Here is a 24,689-nt window from a genome sequence, read left to right as displayed (position 1 = left end):
TCCCAAGCGCTAGGATTAAAGATGTGTACCATCTAGCTCAGTTTATGGGGTGCAGATTTCACCTTCCCGTCTGCTACGCAAGTACTCCACCAACTGAATTTTGGGAACCCCACAACTCAAGAGTAAGTCAATATGAGAGTACCTGAGGTCTAAGGAAATCAACAATATATCCCATACCCCAGTTAGTAGATGGCGGAAAAGTGGATTCTTAATCCACCTATGTAGGTCCTCCTCCTAACTCCCTCACCATTGAGCTTGACTCACCAAACTCCATGTCATTCTTCCAGAGTAAGGGGAACATGTCTGACACCTACTAGGGAAACAGTGCTGTTGTTAATCCCAAAAATTGGAGGAGAAAGTCTACTGACCCAAATCATCATAGCCAAATTAATTAAAGTAAGCGTTTTTTTTTATTCATGTACACCAGCTGTCTCTCCCTAAAAGCAGGGTTCAAGAGATCAGCATTGGCTGTGAGGAAGACAAGGTTTTTATAGCTCAGGGATAGAGAGTTTCCAAATGGGGGACTTGGTGGGCAAAATAGGCAGGGTTACAGGAGCAGACCACAACAATGTGGTCAGAACAAGGTAGTCATAAAAACCTTTGAAACAACAGTAAGGTTGCAAGATGGTCATTGCAACTTTTTGAAATGAAGGAATGGTTGTCATTTCCTCGAACCAGCAATTGAGAACCATGTATCCATGTATAGTTAAGGTTATAGGTGGGGCATAGCCCGATCCTTGAGAAGCAGATTTAATCATAAACAGGAGTGAACATAGTTTGCTTTTGCTCCAAGATGGCTTTCAAGCCCAAGATGGCATCACTGTGTCCTCAGCAATCCCAGAATGCAGGGAGTCAGCTTTTGTTACAACCCCCATTCTTAGTGCATGAGTGAGTGAGTGCATGAGTGAGTGCGTGCGTGCGTGCGTGCGGGTGTGTGTGTGTGTGTGTGTGTACATGTGGAGGTCAGAGGTCAATGTCAGGTGTCTTCAATTGTTCTTCACCTTATTTTAAAGAGACAGGGTCTCTCACTGATTCTGTTGGGCTGGTTAGGCAGCAGTCTCCAGGGATCCTTTTGTCTTTATTCCCCAGCACTGGAGGCAGGTGCACACTACCACCCTTGCCTTTTTGTGTCAGTGCTGGAACCAGACTGCATTAATGGCCTCTTGCTTGTGTGACGAGCATTTTCCACACTGAGCTATCTCCCTAGTTCCCTTGCTTCTCCACTCCAGCTTGTATGCTTTCTGCAGACAGGCCTCTTCTCATCTGTCATTGCAGCTTTGGGGCTGAGGTCAAGGGCTTTCTTCACGTCGTTCGTTTTTCAGTTGCTCTTAGGAAGGGGTGCTAATCGGCCTCGTCTAGGCACTTGTGGAGGACGTCCGTGGGGCTGCTCAGCTTCTGCCCCCTGTTCACCTCAGTGGTGAAGAAGTCAGGATTAATAGCTGAGACTAAATCCCCACAACTGAAATGAGTCCGGACCCCGCCCCTGCAAGAGGAGGCTGTGTTTTACGTCCAGAGGACTCATTCAATGACTTCAGGGACCAGGCTTGTCATAAAAATGGCTCAGACTCCTTGGCGACTGACAAACAGCATAGCTAATTCTTCAAATAAAGAAAATATTGTCATGTTGGAATGCAGACTGAGTGCAGAGATTCCAATTCATTTTTTTTGAGAAAACCAAGAAACCCAGATATTTTCACATTAAATATCTTCATTCTTTTGAATGCTGTCAGCCAATTTAAAACACCACCTGTATTTTAACAAAGCATTTGTGTGAATTACATGGGACCCTAGGCCATGACCTGTTTATAAACTGGTTGAGGAAGATAGTATGAGGTAAGTAATATAACAAAAATCTACCGCATCCCAAGGATAATCCTGGGGAGAAAAGTGTCCCGCTTTGCCTGAGGTCTTTGCTTGTGGAATTTCTCTCTGTTGTGAAGCAGCACTTCAGGTCCTTCAGGGGGCAGGGACGTATGGAGGAGGCTGAAGTTGTCATGACACTGCCAGCTATTATTCTCCTGTTAGCCAAGCCATGCCATAACAGGGCCTCGGTGAACTGCCAAAGAAGATCCAGTATGTTACTCAGTACTTGCATGAAAGCAGGATCACAATATTCCCAACTGATGACAGTTTACCTTACAACACTGGCTTATTGGCTTCAAACTTTATCACAAGCCAAAGAATATCTACCTGTAAATGTGCATGTTCATTGTCAGCTTAAATGAATATGAAGTCCAAGAAGTCCTACAATTTTCTTGGAAAATTATTTTTTTCATTTATTCATTTAGTGTTTGTGTGGAGGTCAGAGGAGAACTTGGCAGGCTCGGCTAATGTACCACATAGATCTGGGGATCGAACTTACCTTTATGTGCTGAGCCATGTAGCTGGACCAAGTCCCACAGTTTTTCATATGCAAGCTGGAAACAGGAAAGTTGCTGTAGTGTGAAGACCTGGCAGTCAACGGAGAATTAAACCTCCCTCTGTCCCTGGACCACTTTGGTCTAGTCAAGCCCTGGATGGATTAGATGAGGCCAACTCACATTGAGGAAGGCCATGTGCTTTTCCTCAGTTTACCAATTTAAATGTTAATCTCATCTGGAAACATTGTCACAGACACATCCAGAAATATATTTAACAAGTTATCTTGGTGCATGGTGGCTCAAACTGACATACTAAAATGACCCATTACACCCAGGAATAAGGACACAGAGTCTAACCTGTGAACAGCAGGGAGTTCAAGAGGCAAGCTAATTATCTTGAAGTTATGTAATGAATTAGGGCCAAAGGGAATAGAAGACAGAGGACACAGGAAACTGTAACAAGGGACAGGCTGAGGCAAAGGCTAGAGAACATTTCAAGAAGCAGTATGCTTCGTCTTGATAGTCTTGGTTACATGTACTGCTTTGTCTGTCTAGTCTGAGAAAGTTGGAGGGAGCCTCCGTCTGCCATGCAGGGAGTAGAGAGGGGACTGAGATGTCAAAGAATCACAGACGCCGGACTGGCTACTCCAAGAACCTCGGCTGCAGGAGTTTGTTCATCTTTGGTCTCAGTAAACGCCCAATTCTTTCTGGGCCCAGCAGGTTGCTTCCCCATGGGCTAGTCCTATATTATAAGTCCCCATTCTCATTGTCTGGGATACCCCTCCGGAAACGGAGGGAAAGTCCTTTCTCCTAGGACAGAAACCTAAAACTTCACTCATTTTCAGTTACATGGCTACAGTTAAGCATTTTGGGTCTGGAATCACCTTCAAACTAGGTTTCTGTCTATTACACACACACACACACACACACACACACACACACACACACACACAGAGAGAGAGAGAGAGAGAGAGAGAGAGAGAGAGAGAGAGAGAGAGAGAGAGAGAGAGAATTATGTCTATGAAGGAAAACCTACTGCGAGGAGTCTAGTTTTGTATAAACATAACAGTTTATGCCATCATCTTCTATATAGTGTTTATAATCATTTCTCATAGTATACCCTGAGGGTTGAAGCCCTCCCAAAACCTACCCTTCCCACAAGCTCGAGATCATTTGCCTCCTCTAGTATCTTGTAGACACTAACCCTCCATCTTCTTAACTTGCCATTTGCTTTGGATGGGACTAGGACAGCTGACAGTCTGAGTTCATAATATAAGCACATCACTGAAATCTACAGTGTCATGTCCCCTGGCTGTATGGCAGACAAGTGCTCACTTTTTTTTCATTTAAAAATGAACAAAGCTCCTAGAAATAACCAGTATAAAATAGCTAGAGCACAGGTCTTGCGATTCAAAAGTCCTAGTAGGGGAAGTTTTAATAGAACGGCTCTTGAAAAAGTTTTAGTACAAAAAAAATCAATATATGGGATGTAAAAAAATAATAAAAACGACACAAGTTACAGTATAGAAGACATAACTCCTTATGTGACCGATGGCTGAGCGGAGGCACAGAGCAGCTTCGGCACCCGGCCTCGGGGCCGCTGAGAGGGAAGATTCCGGGGGACCTTACACCGCGTGCACACGTGAAACCCGCCCAGGGCACTCCGGCGGCTCCCGCCTCGCAGCTGGGCAAGCGACCAGCGGCCGTGTGACGTGGCCTGTCCATCAGCGCGGAGGGCGGGGCCGAGGGACGCTCCTCGCTCTTCTCCCGGTTCTCCCGCAGGGAGAGAGGAGCCGTCACGGTGGGCGGGCTGGACCCGCCTTCTCCGCCGCGGCCGCCCAGTGCGGGGCGGGCTCAGCCGCCAGCCTCCCCGAGCGGCGGAGGCGAAAGGGCGAGGCGCGCGTCAGTCAACAGACGGCGCCAATGGGCGCGCGCGCTGCCCGCAGCGCCCGCCCCGCATCGGATTCCCGGCGCGCGCGTAGCCTTCCCCCAGGCCGCCGAGGCGGCGCCCGCCCGCCCGCGCTTCCATCCGGGTTCTGGCGCGCTGCTCTCCGGGCGCGGCGGCGGAGGGGAAGGCCGGGCTCTTCCCGCGGCGGCGGCAGGAGGCCTTCTCCGCGAGCCTGAGGTGGGTACCGCGGGTGTGAGGGCGAGCGTGCGGCCGTCGCCATTTTTCCTTCCCCGGACCCGCCGCGGCAGCGGGCGGGCGGGCGAGCGGGCGGGCGGGAGGGAAGGCTCGAGGGCTGGCACGCCGCACCCCGGGGACCCGTGGGCTGCCGCGGCCGCCTCGGGCAGGCGGGTGTCCCCGGGGCCGGCGGCGCGCCGAGGCCGCGGGGCGCGGGCGGGGGAGGGGGTGCCGCGTGGCCGCTGGCCTGCCCCAGCCCCCTCTGCTTCCCGCCCAGCTCCGCGGCGACCAGGCGGGGGAGGGGGTCATTCTTCACATTCCTCACCTCGCCCCTCCCCCGCGCTTCAATCAAACTGGCGGCGGGCGGAAGTCCCGCCCCTGGCCGGCGCCGGTTGGCCGGCGCCGGCCTCCTGCCGTGGCGTGACTGGCTGCGGGCGGTGCCGGGCCCCGTGACGTCACTTCCGCCGCCTGGTTTGTGGGCCGGGGAGACCTTGGCTTTGGGGGTTGGGATGCAGGAAGGTAGGAAGTGCTGGGGGCGGGGGGGGGAAGGCGCTGGCGGGGCGGGACGGAGAGCAGCGTTGGCGGCTCGCCCTCCCCAGCTCCGCTCGCTCGGCCCGGCCGCAGTAGGCCCGCGGGGCTGGAGCAGCTGCCCGGGCTGGAGGTCCGCCGCGGAGGCCCCGTCCTTGGCCAGCGGGAGGGGGAGCCGAGCGCGGGAGGAAATTGTATCCCGCGGGATGGGGCAGGAGGTTTGCCGCTGGGTGGCACCGGAAACGAGGCTGGCCTCTTGACCGGGAGGGAGGCTGCTAACTCTTGGGACCCTGGGCCTCTCGGAAGGGCGGCTGATGAAGTTGTCGGCGCGCTTCTCGTGGAGGCAGCGTGGTAACCTTTATGCCCTTGGCCAGCGGTGCTCTTCCGTGAGCCAGCGTGGTGGTGGTGGAGCCTCTGTGGCAAGGGGCGGGCGGGTGCATTGTACTTGTAAACTTGTGTAGAAAGTCCCATCATCAAAGCCTAAGAGGGGAGGGAGAGAACTTGAGAAACTGAGTTGAAAATGCAAGATAAAGACAGATTTCTTTAACTTTGTCGAAAAATGTTGGCACCCTGTTCTTTAAGAACAGTTAGCATTCTCATTTTTTGATTGCCTGACAATCTTCTGACGAAAATTGAATGTGAAGCTGAAACCGTTTTGTAGGAAAAAACAGTTTAATCCATATTTGTTTTTGCATTCTGGCCTCCTTTTCGTTGTATTCTGGTGTCACCCAAAACAGTAATAATTTGGAAAATTTGAGTATTTTGAGTGTAACAATTAAAATACTATTTGAAAACATAAGGAAAGTAAAAGGGGTGTGCATCTTACCCTCACGAGTAATTTTATTGTAGAGTTTGATAGCCTTTACAGTCTTGGAGAAGACCGTCTCCTCCCTCAGTGTATGTTGAAGTTGCACTCGAGACTCAGTAGTTTTGTAAGTTGGGAAAATTGAGGAAAGCAAACATACAGCTATAAAGAATATGCAGGGTGGTGGTGGTGCAATCCTTTAATCCTAGTAGATCTTTTGGGAACAGCCAGGGCTACACACAGAAACACTGTCTCAACACCCCCCATCCCCACCCCGAATAAAAGTGTAATTCACTGAGTTTACACAGAGTGAAGTATTTACCAAATGGTCTTGGCTGGAGTTGTTGCTCAGTGGTAGGAAGCTTCTGTAACATGCCTGAATTGGTGGTTTGGGTTTTTAGTGCTAATAAATTCTCTTAAATGTATAGTTAGTCGTTGTGAATTAAGTGGGTCTCAGATCTTAATTTTTTAAGGGATCTGGAAGTGTCCCCAATAACCCTCACCATCAAGGGAAATAATTGGTGTTAAAGTACATCTAGAGAATGGAGACAGTTCAGTGATAAAGCCCAACAGTGACCTGAGTTTGGATCCCAGGCACTCACTTACATAATGGAAGGAGGGAACTGACTCAAGCAAGTTATCTTTTGATCTCTAAATTTGTGAAGACACCATAAAGAGTAATTGTAATACCCCCACCTCGGGGAGGGGGGACGGATTTCTTTGCATAGCCCTGGCTGTCTTGAACTAAACTAGTTCTATAGACCAGGTTGGGGGATTGAAGGAATCTACCACCACAGCCCTGCAAAAACAACAACAAAGGTTTTGAGGTACCACCAAGCCCAATCTGGAGATACAACTTAGTTGGTAGAGTTGCTTGCCAAGTATGCCCGAAGCCTTGGGATCCATCCTCTGCACTCTAGTTAGGCATGGTAGTATCTGCCTGTAATCCCACCATTGTTATAAATTATCCTCAGCTACATAGATGGTTCCAGGCCAGTCTGGGCTGTGTAGGACCCTGTTTCAAAAAGAGAAGGTGGAAAACCACACCAGTTTTCCAAATCCTGTATCACTTTTGTGTGTGGTGATCAATTTTTTTTTTGTAGAAAAGTATGAAGCATGAAATAATGTGTTAATTAAGCTGTGTACATTTGTATACTTGGAAAACAGCATTTTGTGAGTAGCAAAAAAAAAAATGTTAGTCCTAACTGACGTTTCCTCCCTGTAACATTGGTCTCCAAGGAATATTAGTGACAGTGCTCTATAGTCGTTTAGTGACATTTGTACCTCTCACTTAATTGTGTATGAGTTGGAAAATGTATTTATCACTCAAGGCTAGCATGTGTTTCAATCATTAATAACTTCCAATACCTTTAGAAACTTAAAAAAATTTTTTTGAGACAGGGTTTCTCTATGTAGCTTTGTAGACTAGGCTCTGCTCGAACTCAAAGAGGTCCACCTGCCTCTGCCTTCCTAGTGCTGTGATTAAAGGCGTGTGCCACCACCACCAGCCTTGAGGAACTTTTATTTACACTGTAAGGGATCTTTTTCAGAATACTAATTGTCAATTTTTGTTACTGATCTCATGTTGCCTCAGGACTAGAGGAATGACTGGCTTCCAGATCCTTAACATGATCTTTGCTTGTGTGGACATTCTGTGCATTATGTAATCACTTAGGAGTGGACTCTAGTGTAATCTAGAGTATTTTACATTTATAGGAGAAGTATATTTTAATTACAGTGTGTACCATTTTGAATAATGCAACTGTGATGAATTGTTTAGCTGCTTTTCACAAATCAGATTTTGCTAGCTGGATACAACTGTAAAGATGCTTTCTGTCTATCCACAGCTTTATCTCAGATAAGGCTTTTTCCATACATAAGATAGATTTAAATTCTCTAAGCCTATTGAAAGGTATCCCCTTGTTATTTTTCCTAGGAATGTTTTGAGATATTTTAGATAATTTGCTTTAAATTGATAGGTGTGGTGGCTATGGTTTGGGGGCATTGTATTTTAATTGAGTTAGCCTTTTCTATTTCATCTGTATATTTCCATTAAGGTGATAGTACATTGAAGTCCTAGGAGAGGACTGACATTGTGGGAACAGGCAAAACTAGCATCATTTTGGACTAGGATGACTAGACACCATCTTGAGAGGCTCCTGACTGGACCCTCAACCCGGTTCCAAGAAAAACCACAAACAGCTAAAAGTTGCTTCAGAACTTATCCCTGAATCGGCCAGTCATGAGACTAACCGGCAGGTTATCATGGTCACCAGATTTTCTAACAAATTCCTCACTGCTTGCTTAACCCCAGGGCCAATTGGCCCAAGATCAGAAAATGCCAAGGCATGTGTTCCGCGACTCCCCTTCCCCCCAGCTTGCAGTTTTACCTTTATAGACTCTCCTATGCTGGTTCGGGGCTGTTCCTCTCTCCTGCTGTGTTGGAGTGCTGTCATATGGCCTGAACTTGTATTTGCATTGGTACCTGGTTATGTGGTGGTTGTGTTTGGGGGTCCTGCATCCTGGTCATGACATTTTGGGGGCTTGTCCGGGACACATACCCCAGACTTGGGCCCTGAGGAGTTCTTGACTGGCCAGTGAATCTTTTTGTCTCTGTCTTTTTGTACTTTTATTTTCAAAAGCACGCCTCATCTGTAATGTGGTCCAGTAAAAGTCGGTGTCTGAGACAGGCGGTTGCGCTGGAGGACCAGGGTCCAGAAGATGTTCTGGATCTTGGGAAGGGAACGAGGAACCCCCAAAACTTGTTTGATAAAGGACGGAGAATGTCGAGTGTGAATGTTTTTTTGGTTAATTGAGCCTGGAGAGTTCCTCCCTCTGAGGGATCACGAGCTGTTGCTGTTTTTGCATTATTGTTGGTTGTTTGGGGGGGGTTGTGTGCCCTCGTCTTGCTTGTTACTCACTGTTTGTGTTTTGTATATTTAGAAGCCGTGGGATAGACCCCTTCTTCCCCTTTGGACTTGTGCTTGGCCCCGTGGAAAGATGTGAAAGTGACAGCACAAAACGAGGGAGTTGAGGTTCATAAAGGAAAGTTGGTTACTTTTTGCAGCTCTGAATGGGCCACTTTTAGGGTTGCTTGGCCACCTGAAGGAACTTTCATGCCTGGACTGATCATTGCCTGCCAACTCCGTGTTTACCCCGACCAGGTTCCCTGTTTTGTCACTTGGAGAGCCTTTATAGAGGGCCAGTCCACTCACCCCCCAAACCTTTCTTCACTCAACAGGTGGAAATTCTGGTAGCTGAACAGCTGAGGTGACCTCAGAAAAGTCTGACACCCACCCCCTCACCCCGTTTACCAGGACATAAACACTAAAGAATAGATCTTCCACTCCCACCTTATGTCCCCACTCCTCTTGCAGGGTTTGCACCCATGGAAGCTCTGGGGGAACAGGCAGCAGCCCCTATGGAAGCTGGTCAGGATCCGTGAGTGCACGACCCAGAGGGAGAGAACTGGGGCCATTCAGAAGTACTAGGAGGGGAGGGTGGGACCTCCTGACACTGACTGACTCGGCTGTCATCTTCCCTTTGAGAGTTGCAGGTATCCCTGGTGCAGTTGGGCACCAACTCTTTCACTATTGGCCCTTTGCCACAAGTGACTTCTATAACTAGAAATTCCAAATTCCCCCTTTTTCTGAAAAACCCCCGTGGTTTGATCAGTCTCTTCGAAACTATCCTCTACACACCAGCCCACCTGGGATGACTGTCAGCTTTTGCCGATCCTATTCACTGGAGAAGAGACCTATCCGGATCCAGGTGAGGACCTGGAAATTGGTTCTGGGTCCCTCTGGAGAGCCTACCACTAACCAGGCTCTCAATGATGCTGCCTTCCCCCTGACCCACCCCAGATGGGACAACAACATGACTGAAGGTAGGGGGAGCCTCCTGGTCTATTGCCAGACTGTTAGCAGGTCTCAAAGTAGCTGCTCCATGGCCTGCAAATCTGAGTAAGGCCTGTGATAGACAAGAGGCAGAAGAAGGTTCAGCTGCATTCTTAGAGCAGCTGCAGGATATCTTCCAGAGGTATACTCCATATCCAAACTAGTCGGGAGGCACAACTGCCTTAGTTCTAGCATTTCTTAACCAGGCAGCCCCAAGTTTTAAGGAAAAGTAACAAAGGATAGACTATCTAGGAGTAGAAAATATCAGAGTTAGTTATGGGTGGCTGAAAACATGTACAGTGGAAGGGAAAGCGCAGAGGAAAAGCAGATGAAGAACCATGTAAAAGCCATCATCTTGAATGAATGTGTGTTACTGGCTGCTATGGCTGAATCTGAAAAATGCAAGACAATTAAGGTGCTTGTTTTGCCAGGAAAGGGGACCAAGAACATAGAGGTAACAAAGAAAGACCCAGGCTAGGAAAGAACCAATGTGCCTAGTGCCAGGAAGAGGGACATTTGGCTAGAGAATGCACAAAGAAAGAGTAAGGAAACGAATGTCCTTAGGCAAGGGACAGACAGAGATTAGGGGAGGTGGGGTTTGGATCCCCTCCCCAAATCGGGGGTAAGTCTAAGAGTAGAGGGGAAAAAGATTAATTTCATGGTTGATACTGGGGCCCAAAATCCATTGCTTTTAGAATCATCTGGGCCCACGTCCAACAAACAAACCTGGGTTCAGGGGGCCATGGGAATAAAATCCTACTAAGGGACTACTTGGAGAATGGTGGACTTGTAATTCATTCCTAGTAATACCAGAATGCCCCTATCCTCTCCTAGACAAGACCTTCCCAAAATGAAGGCTCAGATCCATTTCTCCCATAAAGGGGCCAAAGTTCTTCCAGAAACCTGAGAACTGGTCCAGGTGCTCATGACTCATGACCTAAAGCATAAGTACAGGCTACACTAACCTGAGGTCCAGCCAGAGGCTGACATATAAAGATACGATTTAGTTTCCTCAAGCCTGAGCTGAAACTGGAGATATGGGACTCACAAAACATTAGGTTCAAGTTTAGTGAACCTAAAACACGGAACAGGTCCGTCCACCTGTACCCATGCCCCGGGAGGCTAAAACAGGTTTTAACACCCCACATAAGGCGGCTGTTGGACCTGGGGGTACTGAGGCCTATTCAGTTGTCCAGGAAACCTCCCCCCCACCTGTCAAAAAGCCTCATGCCGATGATTATCAATCAGTTCAGGACTTGAGAGAAGTCAACAAATGGGTAATGGACATTCATCCTACAGTCCCAAACCCATATATCCCGCTCAACCCACTGGAGCACACTTGATATGCTGTCCTGGACTTAACAGGATGCCATTGGCACCCCTGAACCAACCTTACTTTGCCTTTGAATGGCACAACCCAGAGATCAGAGTCAGTGGCCAACTAACCCTGACCAGGCTACCATTGACTTGCTTGTCCAACACACTAGACCCAGTTGTGGCAGGGGATGGATTTGCTGGTAAAAGATGCAGACAAATTGACTTTGGGACATAGCCTAACCACAGCTACCCCTCACGCTCTTGAAGGGGTACTCAAACAGCCTCCTGATCAATGGCTCAGTAATGCCTGCCTAATCCACTATCAGGCATTATTGCTAAATCCCACCAGAATGATGTTCCCACCACTCAGAACACAGCTACACTGCTGCCTGACCCAGACCTGGAAGTGCCCCTACATGACTGCTCCGAGATTGTAGCACGGGTGCACAGGATCAGACCCAATCTACAGGACACTCCTGCCAGACTCAGAGGTTATCTGGTATACGGGTGTGAGCAGTTTTGTACATGATGGACAAAGGTATGCTGGGGTTACAGTGACTACTTTTGAAAAAGTGATCTGGGCTAAGCCAAGCCAGTGCCTCCCAGCACCTTGTCACAGAAGGCAGAGCTTACAGCTCTGACAAAGATCTTAGAACTAGGCCAAGGTAAAAGGATTTACACTGATAGCCAATATGCCTTTGCAAGTGCGCATGTACATGGAGCAATATACAAAGAAAGAGGGCTCGATTGCTGAAGGAAAGTATTAAAAACAAACATGAGGTTGTAGCCCTCCTAAAGGCCATTTGGCACCCAAAGAAACTGGCTATTATCCATTGACTGGGACAATGAAAGGGATATGGGCCAGTGCCAAGAGGCAACAATTTGGCAAACAAGACATCCCCAGAGATGACTATGCAGGCTGACCCTTTGTGGTGACTATGTTGGCTTTGGCTTTGTGGTCCCAGAGCCCCTATGTTGCCCAAGGCCCCCTAATGTACCTGGGAAGATCTAGATTGCATAAAGACTTCCAGTGACACATCTAAAGGGATGGTGGCGATCGGTCTGCAGTAAAATCAAAGGTTTAACCCAGGGATTGGGTCATTGTCAAAAGAGAACCAAGAAAATATAGACTCAGATAGACTCAGATGGAAGGGACCCATCATTGTTCTGCTCATTACTCCCACAGTCCTGAAAGTTGACAGTGGCCACCTGGATCCACTACTCCCACACCAGAGCTGGTAAGGAAGACTACTGTGGCCAAGGATGGGAGGCAACAGCACACTCCACCAATCTGCTCAAGGTTCAAATCCAGAGACACCTTGGACAACAACCCTCATAATCAGTCATCCTATTGGTACAGACATCTGCTGATGTCTGAGCTACAAAAACTCCCTTGCTGATAGATCCAAACTTGGATAGTTGTCAATGCAGACAGGAGACCACAGCCAATAGTACCAGTGTCCTTTAGGCACCTGGTTACCCGACCTCTATGTGAACCTTTCTGACTTGGTGGGAGACAATTGGAACTCCTCGGCCTGGGTATGGATGTAACTCCTGGGGGACCTGGGGTACTATGTCCAGAACACTCCCACCCCAAAGCCCGATATAAGAAATGGGGTAAGAAATGTGGAGGGCCAGGGGATGGTTATTGTGCCAGTTGGGCATGTGAATCCACTGGGTGGATCAACTGGCCGCATACACCCACCACCACCACACCCACCACCAACCCCCTCTACCACCATGGGGATTTGATAACTGTCCAACGGGCAGGGGACATAAAAACAGGGATAGGGACTTGCACCCTAGGTAAGAAGTTGATTGTGAGACCCCTGCTACTAAAAGGAATGTTCTCTAATCACCCCTGGGTGACTGCTGGAAGGTGCTGCAGCCTACTGGACATCTGCTGAGGCTGGCAGAAAAACTGATTGGACCACTGATGAAACTTGGTGTTTTGGGCTTTACCAGTGAGACCAGGATCCAAAAGTAACCTTTACCATCTGTAGGCTGCAATTGTCCCTCAGCCTTGATAGGCCCCAACCAGTTGATTAACCCTGTTCCCAGCCCCTCCCCCCAGGCCCACTTCTCACATTCTCTGCCCAATCTACTACTCCTGTGACTATTATCACTGCTACTGACTCTGACCTAAGCAGCCCTTTACCACCAAGGACTTCTTAATCCTACCTCTTCCTGGATGCTTCTAGGTTAGATTTAACCACCGCTTGCTGGTTGTGTTATACTACACTCCCTTATTTATGAAGGGATTGCACTGCCAGGAGCATTCTCAAATAGCTCTTAACTCCAGGGATTGCTACTGGCAGTCCAAGACATCCCTGACGCTCCAGCAGGTCACTGGACAAGGCACCTGCATTGGCCAGGCACCCCCAAGCCAAAGCCACCTCTGCAAACTTTTCATTTGGGGGTCAAATTATCTAGTTGTTTGACTGGTCGAATGGCTTGTGCCTATGAGAGTGTGCTCAGAAGAGCTCAAGGGTGTCCTAGGGCTGCTTCCCCAGCTGATCTATTATACCAATAACGAGTTTCTCCAGAGATTTACCTAACCCCTTTGAGCTCCCAAATGGGTAAGGCATGAGCCTGTAACTACCTTGACCCTTAGCCTTATACTTGATGATGGGATGGAAGCTGGCATAGGCACCGGCACCATGGCTCTTGTTCAGTAGGATCACCATTATTCTAAATTAAGGACTAGCTTAGATGCAGACCTCCGCAAGGTGGTAGATTCCATCACATATCTGGAGGACTCCCTCATCTCTCTAGTAGAGGTAATCCTCCAAAACTGACAAGGGCTTCATCTCCTATTTTTACAACACTGAGGTCTTTGTGCAATGCTTGGTGAAGAATGTTGTTTTTATAGGGACCACTCGGGAGTCATCAAAGACAATGTGGCTAAGATCAGAGAAGGGTTAGACAAACGAAGACAGGCGGGAGAGGCCAACCAGGGATGGTTAGAATCTTAGATCAATAGCTCTCCCTGGATGACCACCCTAATATCAGCCCTGATGGGTCCCCTCTTAATACTCTTTGATGTGGGACCAGGCAAAGAAAGCTAATGCCATTTTGGACTAGACACCATCTTGAGAGGCCCCTGACTGAATCCAGTTCCAGGAAAAATCACAAATGGCTAAGAGTTGTTTCAAAACTCCTCATCCCGAGTCAGCCAGTCATGAGACTTAACAGGTTATCATGGTCACCAGATGTTCTAGTGGAAATTCCTCACTGCTTGCTTAACCCCAGGGCCAATCGGCCAGAAAGTCACCTTGCTACTCCAATCAGAAAATGTCATGCGTGCATGTACAACCCCTCAGCTTACGGTTTTTCCCTTTCCCCTGCTGGTTCAGTACTGCGCCTCTCTGTCAGAGTGCTGTAGGGTGGTCCGAAATCGATTTTGCATTCAATAAACCCTTGTGTATTTGCATCGGTACCTGGTTCTATGGTGGTCGTGTTCATGGGTCCCACGTCCTGGGCATAACAACATCACCTTTATTGCATCTTCTTGCTTTGTTCTCTTTTTTAGTCTTTGATTTTGAGACAGCTCTCTACATCTGTAGCTAGCCTGGAACTCAGAGTCTCTTGATTCTGCTTCCCAAGTGCCTGGCCCCGTATCTTGTTTTCTTTTGGCTTGTGTGATTGGCTAATGTCTAGAAAGGAATTGTCTATTAAAAATGGTTAATTTTAGCAGGTTCTGTAATCTATATTAAATAAATTTAGGTTAAAAATTATGGTGGCTGTGGAGGGTATTTTTAGTGTAGGGAAGGAAGGTTTTTTTCAAGTTGAGAATCTACAAGCTGAACAAGTCATCCAGGTTGGAGTCACTGCCTTATCCTAACTGCATGTGTTTAGACTTTAGAGCAGAGTGTATGGGGATAGCATAGAACTTGCTTGTGTGTGATAGCAGATGATTTGGTCTAATATTCCACTGTATAGTGGAAAACTTGAAAAGGAGCACTGAGGATTGACTTGGCATTGATTACCTTTTAAACAGTTTTCAGAACTTAATTAGCTCTACTGATTTAATCAAAAGTGTCTTAAGTATCTGCCATGTCTAAGAAAGGAAATGGTCCTTTTGGGAAATGTGACCTAGTAAATACTTTGCTATTTAAAACTTAACATGAACCTCAGGGTTAGTGCAGTGTATTTAATAGAATGGTAGAGATCTTGGAATTGGGTTACTTTGATTAGAGAAACAGGAATCTAGAAAATGCCATCCTGTCCAGTGCTCAGAAATTACTTCCCATTGCTAGACGTACTGAAAGTTCTTTATCAAAAGAAAGTAAAGATACCAATTGGAGAGTTTATTATGTTACACTATTGAGCAAGCACCAGCAGTTCATATTCAATTGAATATTTGAGATAGAGGGAAATTGTGAGTGGCTAGTGCTCTAATTTTGAGTTGTGTATAGTAAGTTAGTGAAACGAGGTAGAACTAGAGGAACACTTTGTTCTTGTAGGATAGTTGGAACCAATCAAGTAAAATATATATAAAATGTAAAATAACTTTCTGAGCTACTCTCTAGACAAAGAAAATTACCAAGAACCTAATGTACTACAAAGTTACCTCTCTGACTCACAGTATCCAAGTGTTTCATAGTTGTCAGTTATTTTATTTCTAAATGGAGTAAGATGGGTTTTCTGTCTGTTTCTCTAACTTTGCTTCATTGAACATTGTTTCCTCTTGGCTTCTATGTTTTAGTTTCCAGTGGTTGTCCTAATCAATGTCTAAATAACAGAGAGAGAACAGTTACTACCAAAATCAATTTGTGACTATAATCATGTACAGGAGTTAATGGTTTATTGGTTTGTGAACGATATTTTTTGTATTATGAATGACTAGACCTGGGTCAGAACTGTTCAGAATTATAGATACTGAGTGGTGGCTCACACAACTGTAGTCTTAGCACTGGAAATCTGGAGCAGGAGGATTGTTTATGAGTTTTGGGCCTAGGCTGGGCGATAAATAAGTCCTTTTCTCACATGTAACAAAAAGGATACAAAAATATTTCTTGCTGTTGGGTTGGGAGAGGTGGAAATAGCTATAATGAATAGTGATTCAATGTAGTAGATTTCTGTGCACCTTGTTTTGACCCAATTAAAAAAATACCTTATAAAAATTGGGAAATTTTAAGAAATAACTTTTTTGGATTGAATGTTTCACTCACCCGTGTATCTGTGTCACAGAGGTCAGAGCATTGGATCCTCTGGAACTGAAGTTATGGGTGGTTGTGAGCCTCTGTGGATGCTGAGAAATGAACCTGGTTTCTCTGAGAGAAAGAAAAAGTGTCCTTAACTGCTAAGCCATCTCTCCATCCTGGGAATTTTGTTAATAGCTCTTGTCTTGAATTACTAGATTGATTATTGGCTTAAGAAACATTATACAGTAAGCATACTGCACTCATTAAGATTGAAAAATAGTGCATTTTAAGGCTGAGTGTATTTCTCAGTGTTACAACACTTGCTTAGCATGTATGAAGTTCTGGGTTGCCCTTTCAGCACCACTCATGCATATGTGCTCAAACACACATGCATGTGCATACACAGAGGCGGGCATTTTATAACATTCCAAGAGTCTGCACTGTTTTGTGCAGTGTTGGGAAGGATTTAACTTGGGGTCTACCAAGCACTCTACATTGAACTACCTCTCTAGCCCCAAGCATGCTTTAAATGAGGAAGTTGGTTGGAGATTGGTGTTGAACTTGGAACAGAGAGCAATCTTGGATTCTTGGAGGGGGGGTTGATTCTTGTTTTTTTATTATTATTTTAAGATTTGTGTGTATGCGTATGCACATGCTCAGGACAGATGCTCTCTTTTGGCCTCCAAGTCCCTGGAGTTCGGAGTTAGAGGTGGTTGTGAGCTACACAATATAAGTGCTGGGTCCTCTGAAAGAGCAAAAAATAATCTTCACTGCTAGAGACAGTGATTATAAGTGCATATCTTGGCATTGTCAAAAATGAGCTCTGTTGGAGTATGTTGGTGATTCTGTGCTCGAATTTGGGGCAAGTTATATTTAGTAACGGATTTACTTAGAAATAATGGAAATTTGGTGTGTGCTTAAATATTTCCCTCTGTTCATAGATCTTTATGTTCATTGTTAATATTACAAATAGGAAAATGGGATGGGGGCTAGAAAGGCTGAATTAATTGTACAGGGTTTCAGTATGAAGTGAATAAGGAAAATTTGAAACGTGTCTCTTTGACTTCATATTTGTGGCAGTTGTCCTGTCCTGCCCCTTCCCCCCAACCTCCTTGGTATTCTTATTAAAAATCTTTGACCCTAGTATATGGTTTTATTTCTGGACCTTAAACATTGAATTGTATGTTTTTGCTTATATTTGTAATAAAGTGGGTGTCTTCACTACTAGGTCCACTACAAAATCTTCAGCGTTTGCCTGCTGAAATTTTTATAGTAGTTACTTAAATATTGAAGCCTTTAATTGAAGACTACTGACTGATATGGTTTAGACTAATTGGGGTATTGGATTTTTATTGTAAAAACCTTGGATTTTATGGTTCCCATCCTTATGAATTCTGTCTAGCTAAAGGAAGGATCCTTACAGAAACACTATCAGCTATTTCTGTCTTTTTGAGACCATTAAGTACTACTAAGTGGAGTAAGCAGACTCCATTTAAACAAATGTCATTCCTTTGTACATTTGGTGTATTTAGTAACGGATTATGTATGACATAGGGCTTTTAGATTTTAAGTCATTGGATATTGTGAGATTGGGTTCTTATGGAGTAAATAAATTTGATGATTTTTTATTTGTAGCAGTTACAAGAAAAAGACCAAAAGTGCTAAGACAGATAAAATTGATTCTTTATCTGAAATACTTGAAACTTTTAGATTATTACTTGAAGTGTTCTAGGTTATTTGCACATATGTAATGAGATTGTGGGAACATAGTTCATTTATGTCTCAAACACCTTTATTTACTGCTTGAAGATAATTTCATGTAGTATACTCTGAAAACTTTAGGCTCTTGGATTGGGAACATTCTGGATCTTGTAACATACTGAATTAGGGGTGTATAGATGTCCAAGTGTATTGTATAAAGTTATACTAAAACTACAACATACATGTAACAGTATTCAGTTAAACTTCATATTTCTTTTTCCTCATACAGGGAACCAGGATTACAAAGGAGAAGGGCTTCCTGTGGTGCTCACCTGGGATTACTTTCAACATTCGCCCTGGATGTCCTCTTCACTGTGGGATGAGGTAGTAGGTTGTATAGTTTTAGGGTCACACCCACCACTGGGAGATAACTATACAATCTACTGTCTTTCCTAAGGTGATGGAAAAGTCTGCATTCATGGGGTCTCAGAAGACCAAGAACTAACTGAAGTATTTGAAAGTATAACTTGCCTTAAAGGGCATTTGTTTATGGTGGGCATGTCTTTTAGTGATTAAAAAAAATTACAAGTAGACGATGGGAATGGAACAAGTTTTTACTTACGTGTTTTCTGTTCAGTGTAAATGTGGATTTAATTTTGATTGATGTTGATAATTTAGGGTTTAACCTTTCTTGAAAGAGATTGTTTATTCCAGAAGAAAAAATTGCTCTATCAGAGTGAGGTAGTAGATTGTATAGTTGTGGGGTAGTGATTTTACCCTGTTCAGGAGATAACTATACAATCTATTGCCTTCCCTGAGGAGTAGACTTGCTGCATTGTTTTTATCTAGAGGATATTATAAAACTTAGGTGAATTTTTGACTTTTTGTTGTACAGTTAATTTTCTTAAAGTGTAATAAACATTGTTATAGCATTTTTAGTGTGCATGTTTCAAGAAATTTAGACAAATATCTGAATGGGAAAAGTTCTACATTTCCGTCCAGGGAGAGATGTCTCAGGTAATAGGACATACCAATTAGAAAGGATACTTCTGGACTTAATTCAAATTAGGTTGCTTATCTTATTTCTGTACTTAGAATGCTATAGATATTAATGCAACTTCATTGGTATGTTGGTTTGGACAGACCTTACTGGTCAACAAAAGGAAAGGGGCTCTGGCTTCTGTCTTGGCTCTGCTAAGACCTCAGTTTTGCCCACAGAATAAAGGAACCAAAACTCAGGTGGCAAAGTTCATAATTGGTATCTTTAAAGAAAACATTAGAGGATCACTAGAAAAGGTTATTTAAATGTTATCGCCATCAATGGGCTTGTTTTTCACCCTTTTCTAGCGATCAAACTGTATCTGTTGGGCCTTTTAAGCAATGCCAAAAGGTCCAGGTTTTAAATGTTTACTGTGCAAACTATTTTGGAAAAGTAGAATACGGAAGGCAGGGACAATTATAATATCTAATTATAATTGTAGTGCAATGTCATAGTCAGTATGATCTGTACATGAAACAAAACTGTCCTTAGGACAGGCTCAATCCAAGTGATTTATCCTGAACCAGATTTAAACTTTATTTACTATCTGGCGTAGATAGACAGATACTTTGGAAAATTGATCTTTGTTCCAAATTTGACATATAAAACATGATGTAAGTGGGGGTATTTACACAGCTAATCTAATAATGCCAAAGAAAAGGAGAAATGTTTAAGAACTTCTTAATCTTTCAAGAAATTCTTTTTTGCTTAATCTTTCTTAAGTTGACAATGTGTATAACCTGTTGAATGTGTTGAAAGTAGCTGAGGAATTTTATGGTTTTCTGTTCCTTTTTTCTTCCAGCATGGATATCTACCAGTTCATGGTTTTGAGACAGCTTTACTGAGGCCTGGAGACATCTCTTTATAATTTGGTTATTAATTGCATGAGGACTAACATCCTTATTACTCCAAATAGGTAGAATTTGAAGAACTGGTATATTTTGTGAGACAACTTAAAAATGACTGGAGAGTGATACTCCCTTAAAGTTGGTCTTTGCCAGTGGCAAAAGGCATGACCAGGAATTTGCTTCTGTTTTAATTCAGACAGGGTCAATGGAGATGCTAACCAAAAGTAGGAAGCATGTGGCCTGAATATGGGACAAGCTTTACATTTATTTTTTTCAATTGATAGATCACAAGCAAGATTTATATCTATTGTCAGGTAATTTTCTGGTTAAAAGAGGCCATTTTATGAGACTTGATGTTTTCATTTTGATGATTGTTTTAAATAAAAGTGACTCTAATAATCAGTTGCCCAAGTGTTAGATTATTGGTTTTTTTATCCTCATGCAATTGGATTAATTTTTAATTTTGTAACTGAATTTTTTTAATCAGTATCTTTTTGGCTTTTGCCAAGAACTTTTAAGAGCATCAGTGAAAAGAATTCCAATTGGTTGAATTTCAAACAACTTAAAGGCCCGATTTAACATGTGCTTGAAGCATCTGCCACGTAGAAGACCAGCAAGAATGAAATGGGTTCCTAGGAAGAGGTAGTAGGTTGCATAGTTTTAGGGCAGGGATTTTGCCCACAAGGAGGTAACTATACGACCTGCTGCCTTTCTTAGGGCCTTATTATGCCACCGTACCATTTCCTTTCTACCTTGCTTTGGTGTAAGCAAGAGTTCTTCTGCGGTGCTCTCGTAAGTGGAAACATTGCTGATATCCTGAAGACAAGTGTTTGCATTGATGATTAGTAAACAGCAGCATGTCACCAATGTTTGTAGTCATTTAATGAGAATTTGAGATTTCCATAGCAAACCTTAGTTGTTTGTATATCTTACTTTTGGGTCACTGGGAGATTTTGGAAAGCAGAGTTTTCATATTCAGCTTAATTTTCTTTTTCTTTGACATGGAGAGTGTCAGCTATTCCCATATTATATTTGAAAGAGCACTTAACAAAACCCTTTGAATATTTAGCCTTAATACTGTAAATATATAAAATTTGTGTGTTTCCTGTATAGTGAGGGAGGGAAGTATTGCTTGAGTGGCTAATGATACAGCATGTAACTTGACAATATAAAATGAAAAGAGTTGTTAGGATAATAGACTAACATTTTCAATAAAAATGACATACTTTTAGAACTTGAACTTTTCTTTTTTGTCCTGTGTCTACCTCACCCACTATCATATTATGTAGGTTGGCTTTGAACTTGAGGTCCTTTTATGCCACTTCTCAGATGCTAAGATTGCAAGTGTGCCCCACTACACCTGACATCAAATTGTTTGCTTTAAATATTAGCTTCACTTTTCATTAGTACCATTATTCACAGATGTATTACTAAAGCTAATTCAATCAATATTCAATGTTTTTTATTTTGTAAACATTTGTATAACTTATAACTTTGTATCAGATGTGTATGACTATAAATGTGTTGCTTACACCTTTGAGTTGTCTGAGTTTACCCAAGCAAATACTACCTTGCAAATACTGTTCCCTCTTCATTTCCCCAGTCTGGTTTGAACATTTACCAAACAAGGAAAGGGGCTAAGTCTGGGATCCCAGACTAACTTTACTAATAGTAAATGTGTTCTAATAATACTCGGGAAGGAGATTGACCAATATCTTAGTTTGCTTTCTATTGCTGTAATAGAGAACAACCATGACCATTTTTGAGGGGGAAAGTAGGTTTATTTCAGCTTAAAACTCTCAATATTATTCTACCACTGAGTAAAATTGACAGGAACCTGAAAGTAGAGTCCATGGAAAAATGCTGCTTGCTGGTTTGCTCTTCAGGATTCACTCAGTCTGCTTTCAAATAACCCAGGACCACCTGCCCAGGGGTGCTACCTCCTGAAACGGGCTAGGCTGGACTCTTGAAATTTAATGCTCAGACTTTCTTGGAGACCAATCTGGCGGGAGTCTTTTCTCATTAAGGTTCCCTCTTCCTAGAAACCTTGTATTAAGGTGGCAGAAAACTAGAATAAATGGGAATTCAGGGTATGTATATGCTGGCATCTAGTTATAATAGATGGAGTTGTGAGTGTTTCAGGAGAAACGTGCTATATACTGCTTATGTTTTTTTATTCTAGCTGCTTTGTGACAGATTTATGAGTATAGGATATAGGTTGGTCAATGAAGTTAGCCTAGACATTAAATTTTTAAACTAGAACTAGCATTTGTTTCTCTGTCTTTTGAGACAGTCTCTCTGTTTCTTTGGCTGTATTGGAACTCGTTATGTAGACCAGGCTGGTCTTGAACTCGAGAGATTTGCCTGACTTATACTAGGTTTTTTGGTGAGAAATGCATTACTCTACAAGTTAGGTTTCTTGAGAGGAAATTCAATGTCTCATATGTTTTAGGGGAGTCCTGAAAGTTTGTTTAACCCTGAGGGGATAGTGAAAACACTAACAGGCTTTCAGGAAAAGGCTTTGTGACTTAGCTAAAATTTAGCTAAAAATACACAATAGGTCTCTGGCAGTTTTGGTAGGTCTGTAAGCATGAGCAATGAGAAGAGGCCAATGGCTAAAACACCTGGATCTTGGAATTTGGCATGTAGAGGATCAAGCTCTGTGAGGATCAGATGTCCCTGGTGCTAGCCTTTGTAAATTTGGGTCACTAAGTTGACTTCTGGTGTGCTTTAAAGGAAGATAATCAGGTGTGCTGGCAAATTTGAGAACCAATGCAATCAAAAGTGGATGGGAGCAAGGTGATGGCTGAAATGAGGTAGTCCAGAAACTGCTTGCCGTAGGAACATAAATTTGAACAGTCACACAATAAAACCCCTTTGGAAGAGTTGAGTCAGGTCAGACTGCCTTAGCTGATAATTAGCATCCTAAAACCTCAGCTGGTCTCCCTAGATTTTGCAGTGGGGAGAGACTTGCTTGAAGAAAAGAGTTAGGTCTAGAACTCAAGCTTTAACACTACAGGGTTACAAGTGTCAACTGTGCTATCTACAGAGGCTATCTACACATGACATGTCTAAGGGCCTCCCCTATCTCAGGAAAAAGAACTCAGTGCTTTGTGGTGACGTGGGGTACCTATGTGCTGTGAATCCACAGTATAGTAGAGTCCTGTGTCCAGGCCTGTCCTTTGCAGAACTTCCTGTTCTAACAACTAGATACTGCACTTGTATTTGGGCCTGTGTTAACAGCTATAGCTTGGGTCTGTTATCTGTGACTATGAGAGTCAAATATGCTTAAGTGTGATGTTGTCTTTTGGTATCAAGAGACAGTCTGTACCTGTTCCCAGAGTATGCAACAGGATTGTTCAGGTTTGTGGCTATGTTTTGGGAAATGTGGGGAAACAGCACAGAGTCTGTATAAAAGCCAGCATTAAGTGTGTCCCAGTTTCTTGCCCCAAGTAGTAATATGGTGACCCAAAGACCAGCCAGTTGGATTTGTATTATGACTAGCATCACTGTCTGATTTTGTTATTCTTGGGTTGAGGTTATCACAGGACCAAGGCATTTAGTAAACTTGTTAACATTGGTGTTGGCTTTCATGCTGAGTTGGTGGCCATGGGATTGTTTGATTTCCTTCCCAGTACTCAATTCCTGGCAGCACAAGATGGATTAATAGTTTGGAGGATAACAGGCAAATTGAGTCTGGGGCTAATCCATCCATAGAAGTTCCAGAGAAAGTTGTACTGATCCCTCATCACAGGTGAGTGACTATACTATTGACCTCTCCCAACCTCAGAGAAAGAAAGACTTGGGGTGAGTATTTTTCAGTCATTCAGTTAATTCTGAATGATTCCATAACTGCCTACTGAAACAAAGGAGAGTTAGGTGGCGTCTTGTGGTTTGAGACTATTGAAAACTTGAAGGTACAAGCTAGTGTTGAAGCAGCAGAAGTGACTACAAATCAATATTATGGCCAGACGTTGGTGGTGCACGCCTTTAATCCCAGCACTCGGGAGGCAGGTGATTTCTGTGAGTTAGACCAAGCCTGGTCTACTGGGAGAGTTTCAGGACAGGCTCCAAAACAATACAGAGAAACACTGCCTTGAAAAACAAAAAACAAAAAAAAATTATTTTACATACCTCTCCCTCCTACCTTTTCAACTCCCCATCCCCCCCCCCCCCCATTCACTCCTCAGGGAGGGTAAAACTTGCCATGGGGAATCACCAAAGTCTGTCACATCTGCCCATGTATATAGGCGGGAATGAGCTCCCAAAGCCAATTCATGCACTAGGGATAAATACTGGTTCCACTGCCAGAGGCCCCATAGACTGCCCAAGTCTTCCCAACTGACACTCACATTCAGGGCGCCTGGTTCCGTCCTATGCTGGTTCCCCAGCTGTGTGACTGGGATCCATGAGCTCCCACTTGGTTAGGTCAGCTGTTTCTGGGTGTTTCCCCAGGGGTCTTGACTCATTTACTTGTTACTCCTCCCTGTCTACAACTGAACTCTACTAGGAGTTCAGCTCAGTGATTAGCTGTGGGTCTCTGCTTCTGCTTCTATCAGCTGCTGGATGAAGGCACCATGGTGGCATTTAAGGTAGTTATCAATCTCATTATAGGGGAAGGTCATTTAAGTTATCCTCTCCACTATGGCTTAGATTCTTAGTTGGGATCTTCATGGCTCTCTGAACGTTTCCCTGGTGCAAGTTTTCTCTTTAAACCTCTAATAGCTCCCTCTATTAAGGTATCTCTTGTCTTGCTCTACTCAGTCTTCCTGATCTTTTCTCCCCTCTCCTCTTCCTCTTCTCCTTTCTTCCTCCCCCTTGTGCTCCCAATTTGTTCAGGAGCTCTTGCCCCTTTCCCCTTCTCTCAGGGGACCATGTATGTCTCTCTTAGGGTCCTCCGTGTTTCTTAGCTTCTCTGGGCTTGTG

General features: G+C 44.2%; 1 protein-coding gene across 1 annotated transcript; it reads left to right on the top strand.

Moving 5' to 3' along the window:
- Positions 1-3,911: 3,911 nt before the first annotated feature.
- LOC110340214 (translation initiation factor IF-2-like) lies at positions 3,912-21,003 on the top strand. Its single transcript, XM_040755233.1, has 4 exons — positions 3,912-4,048; positions 4,143-4,485; positions 18,166-18,260; positions 19,718-21,003. The coding sequence occupies exons 1-4, from the start codon at positions 3,912-3,914 to the stop codon at positions 19,758-19,760; spliced, it is 618 nt and encodes a 205-aa protein (XP_040611167.1). The 3' UTR covers positions 19,761-21,003.
- Positions 21,004-24,689: the final 3,686 nt, after the last annotated feature.

The sequence above is a fragment of the Mesocricetus auratus genome, unplaced genomic scaffold, assembly GCF_017639785.1.
Source record: "Mesocricetus auratus isolate SY011 unplaced genomic scaffold, BCM_Maur_2.0 Super-Scaffold_100013, whole genome shotgun sequence".
Classification (NCBI taxonomy): Eukaryota; Metazoa; Chordata; class Mammalia; order Rodentia; family Cricetidae; genus Mesocricetus; species Mesocricetus auratus.
This window is presented reverse-complemented; position numbering and strand designations above follow the sequence as displayed.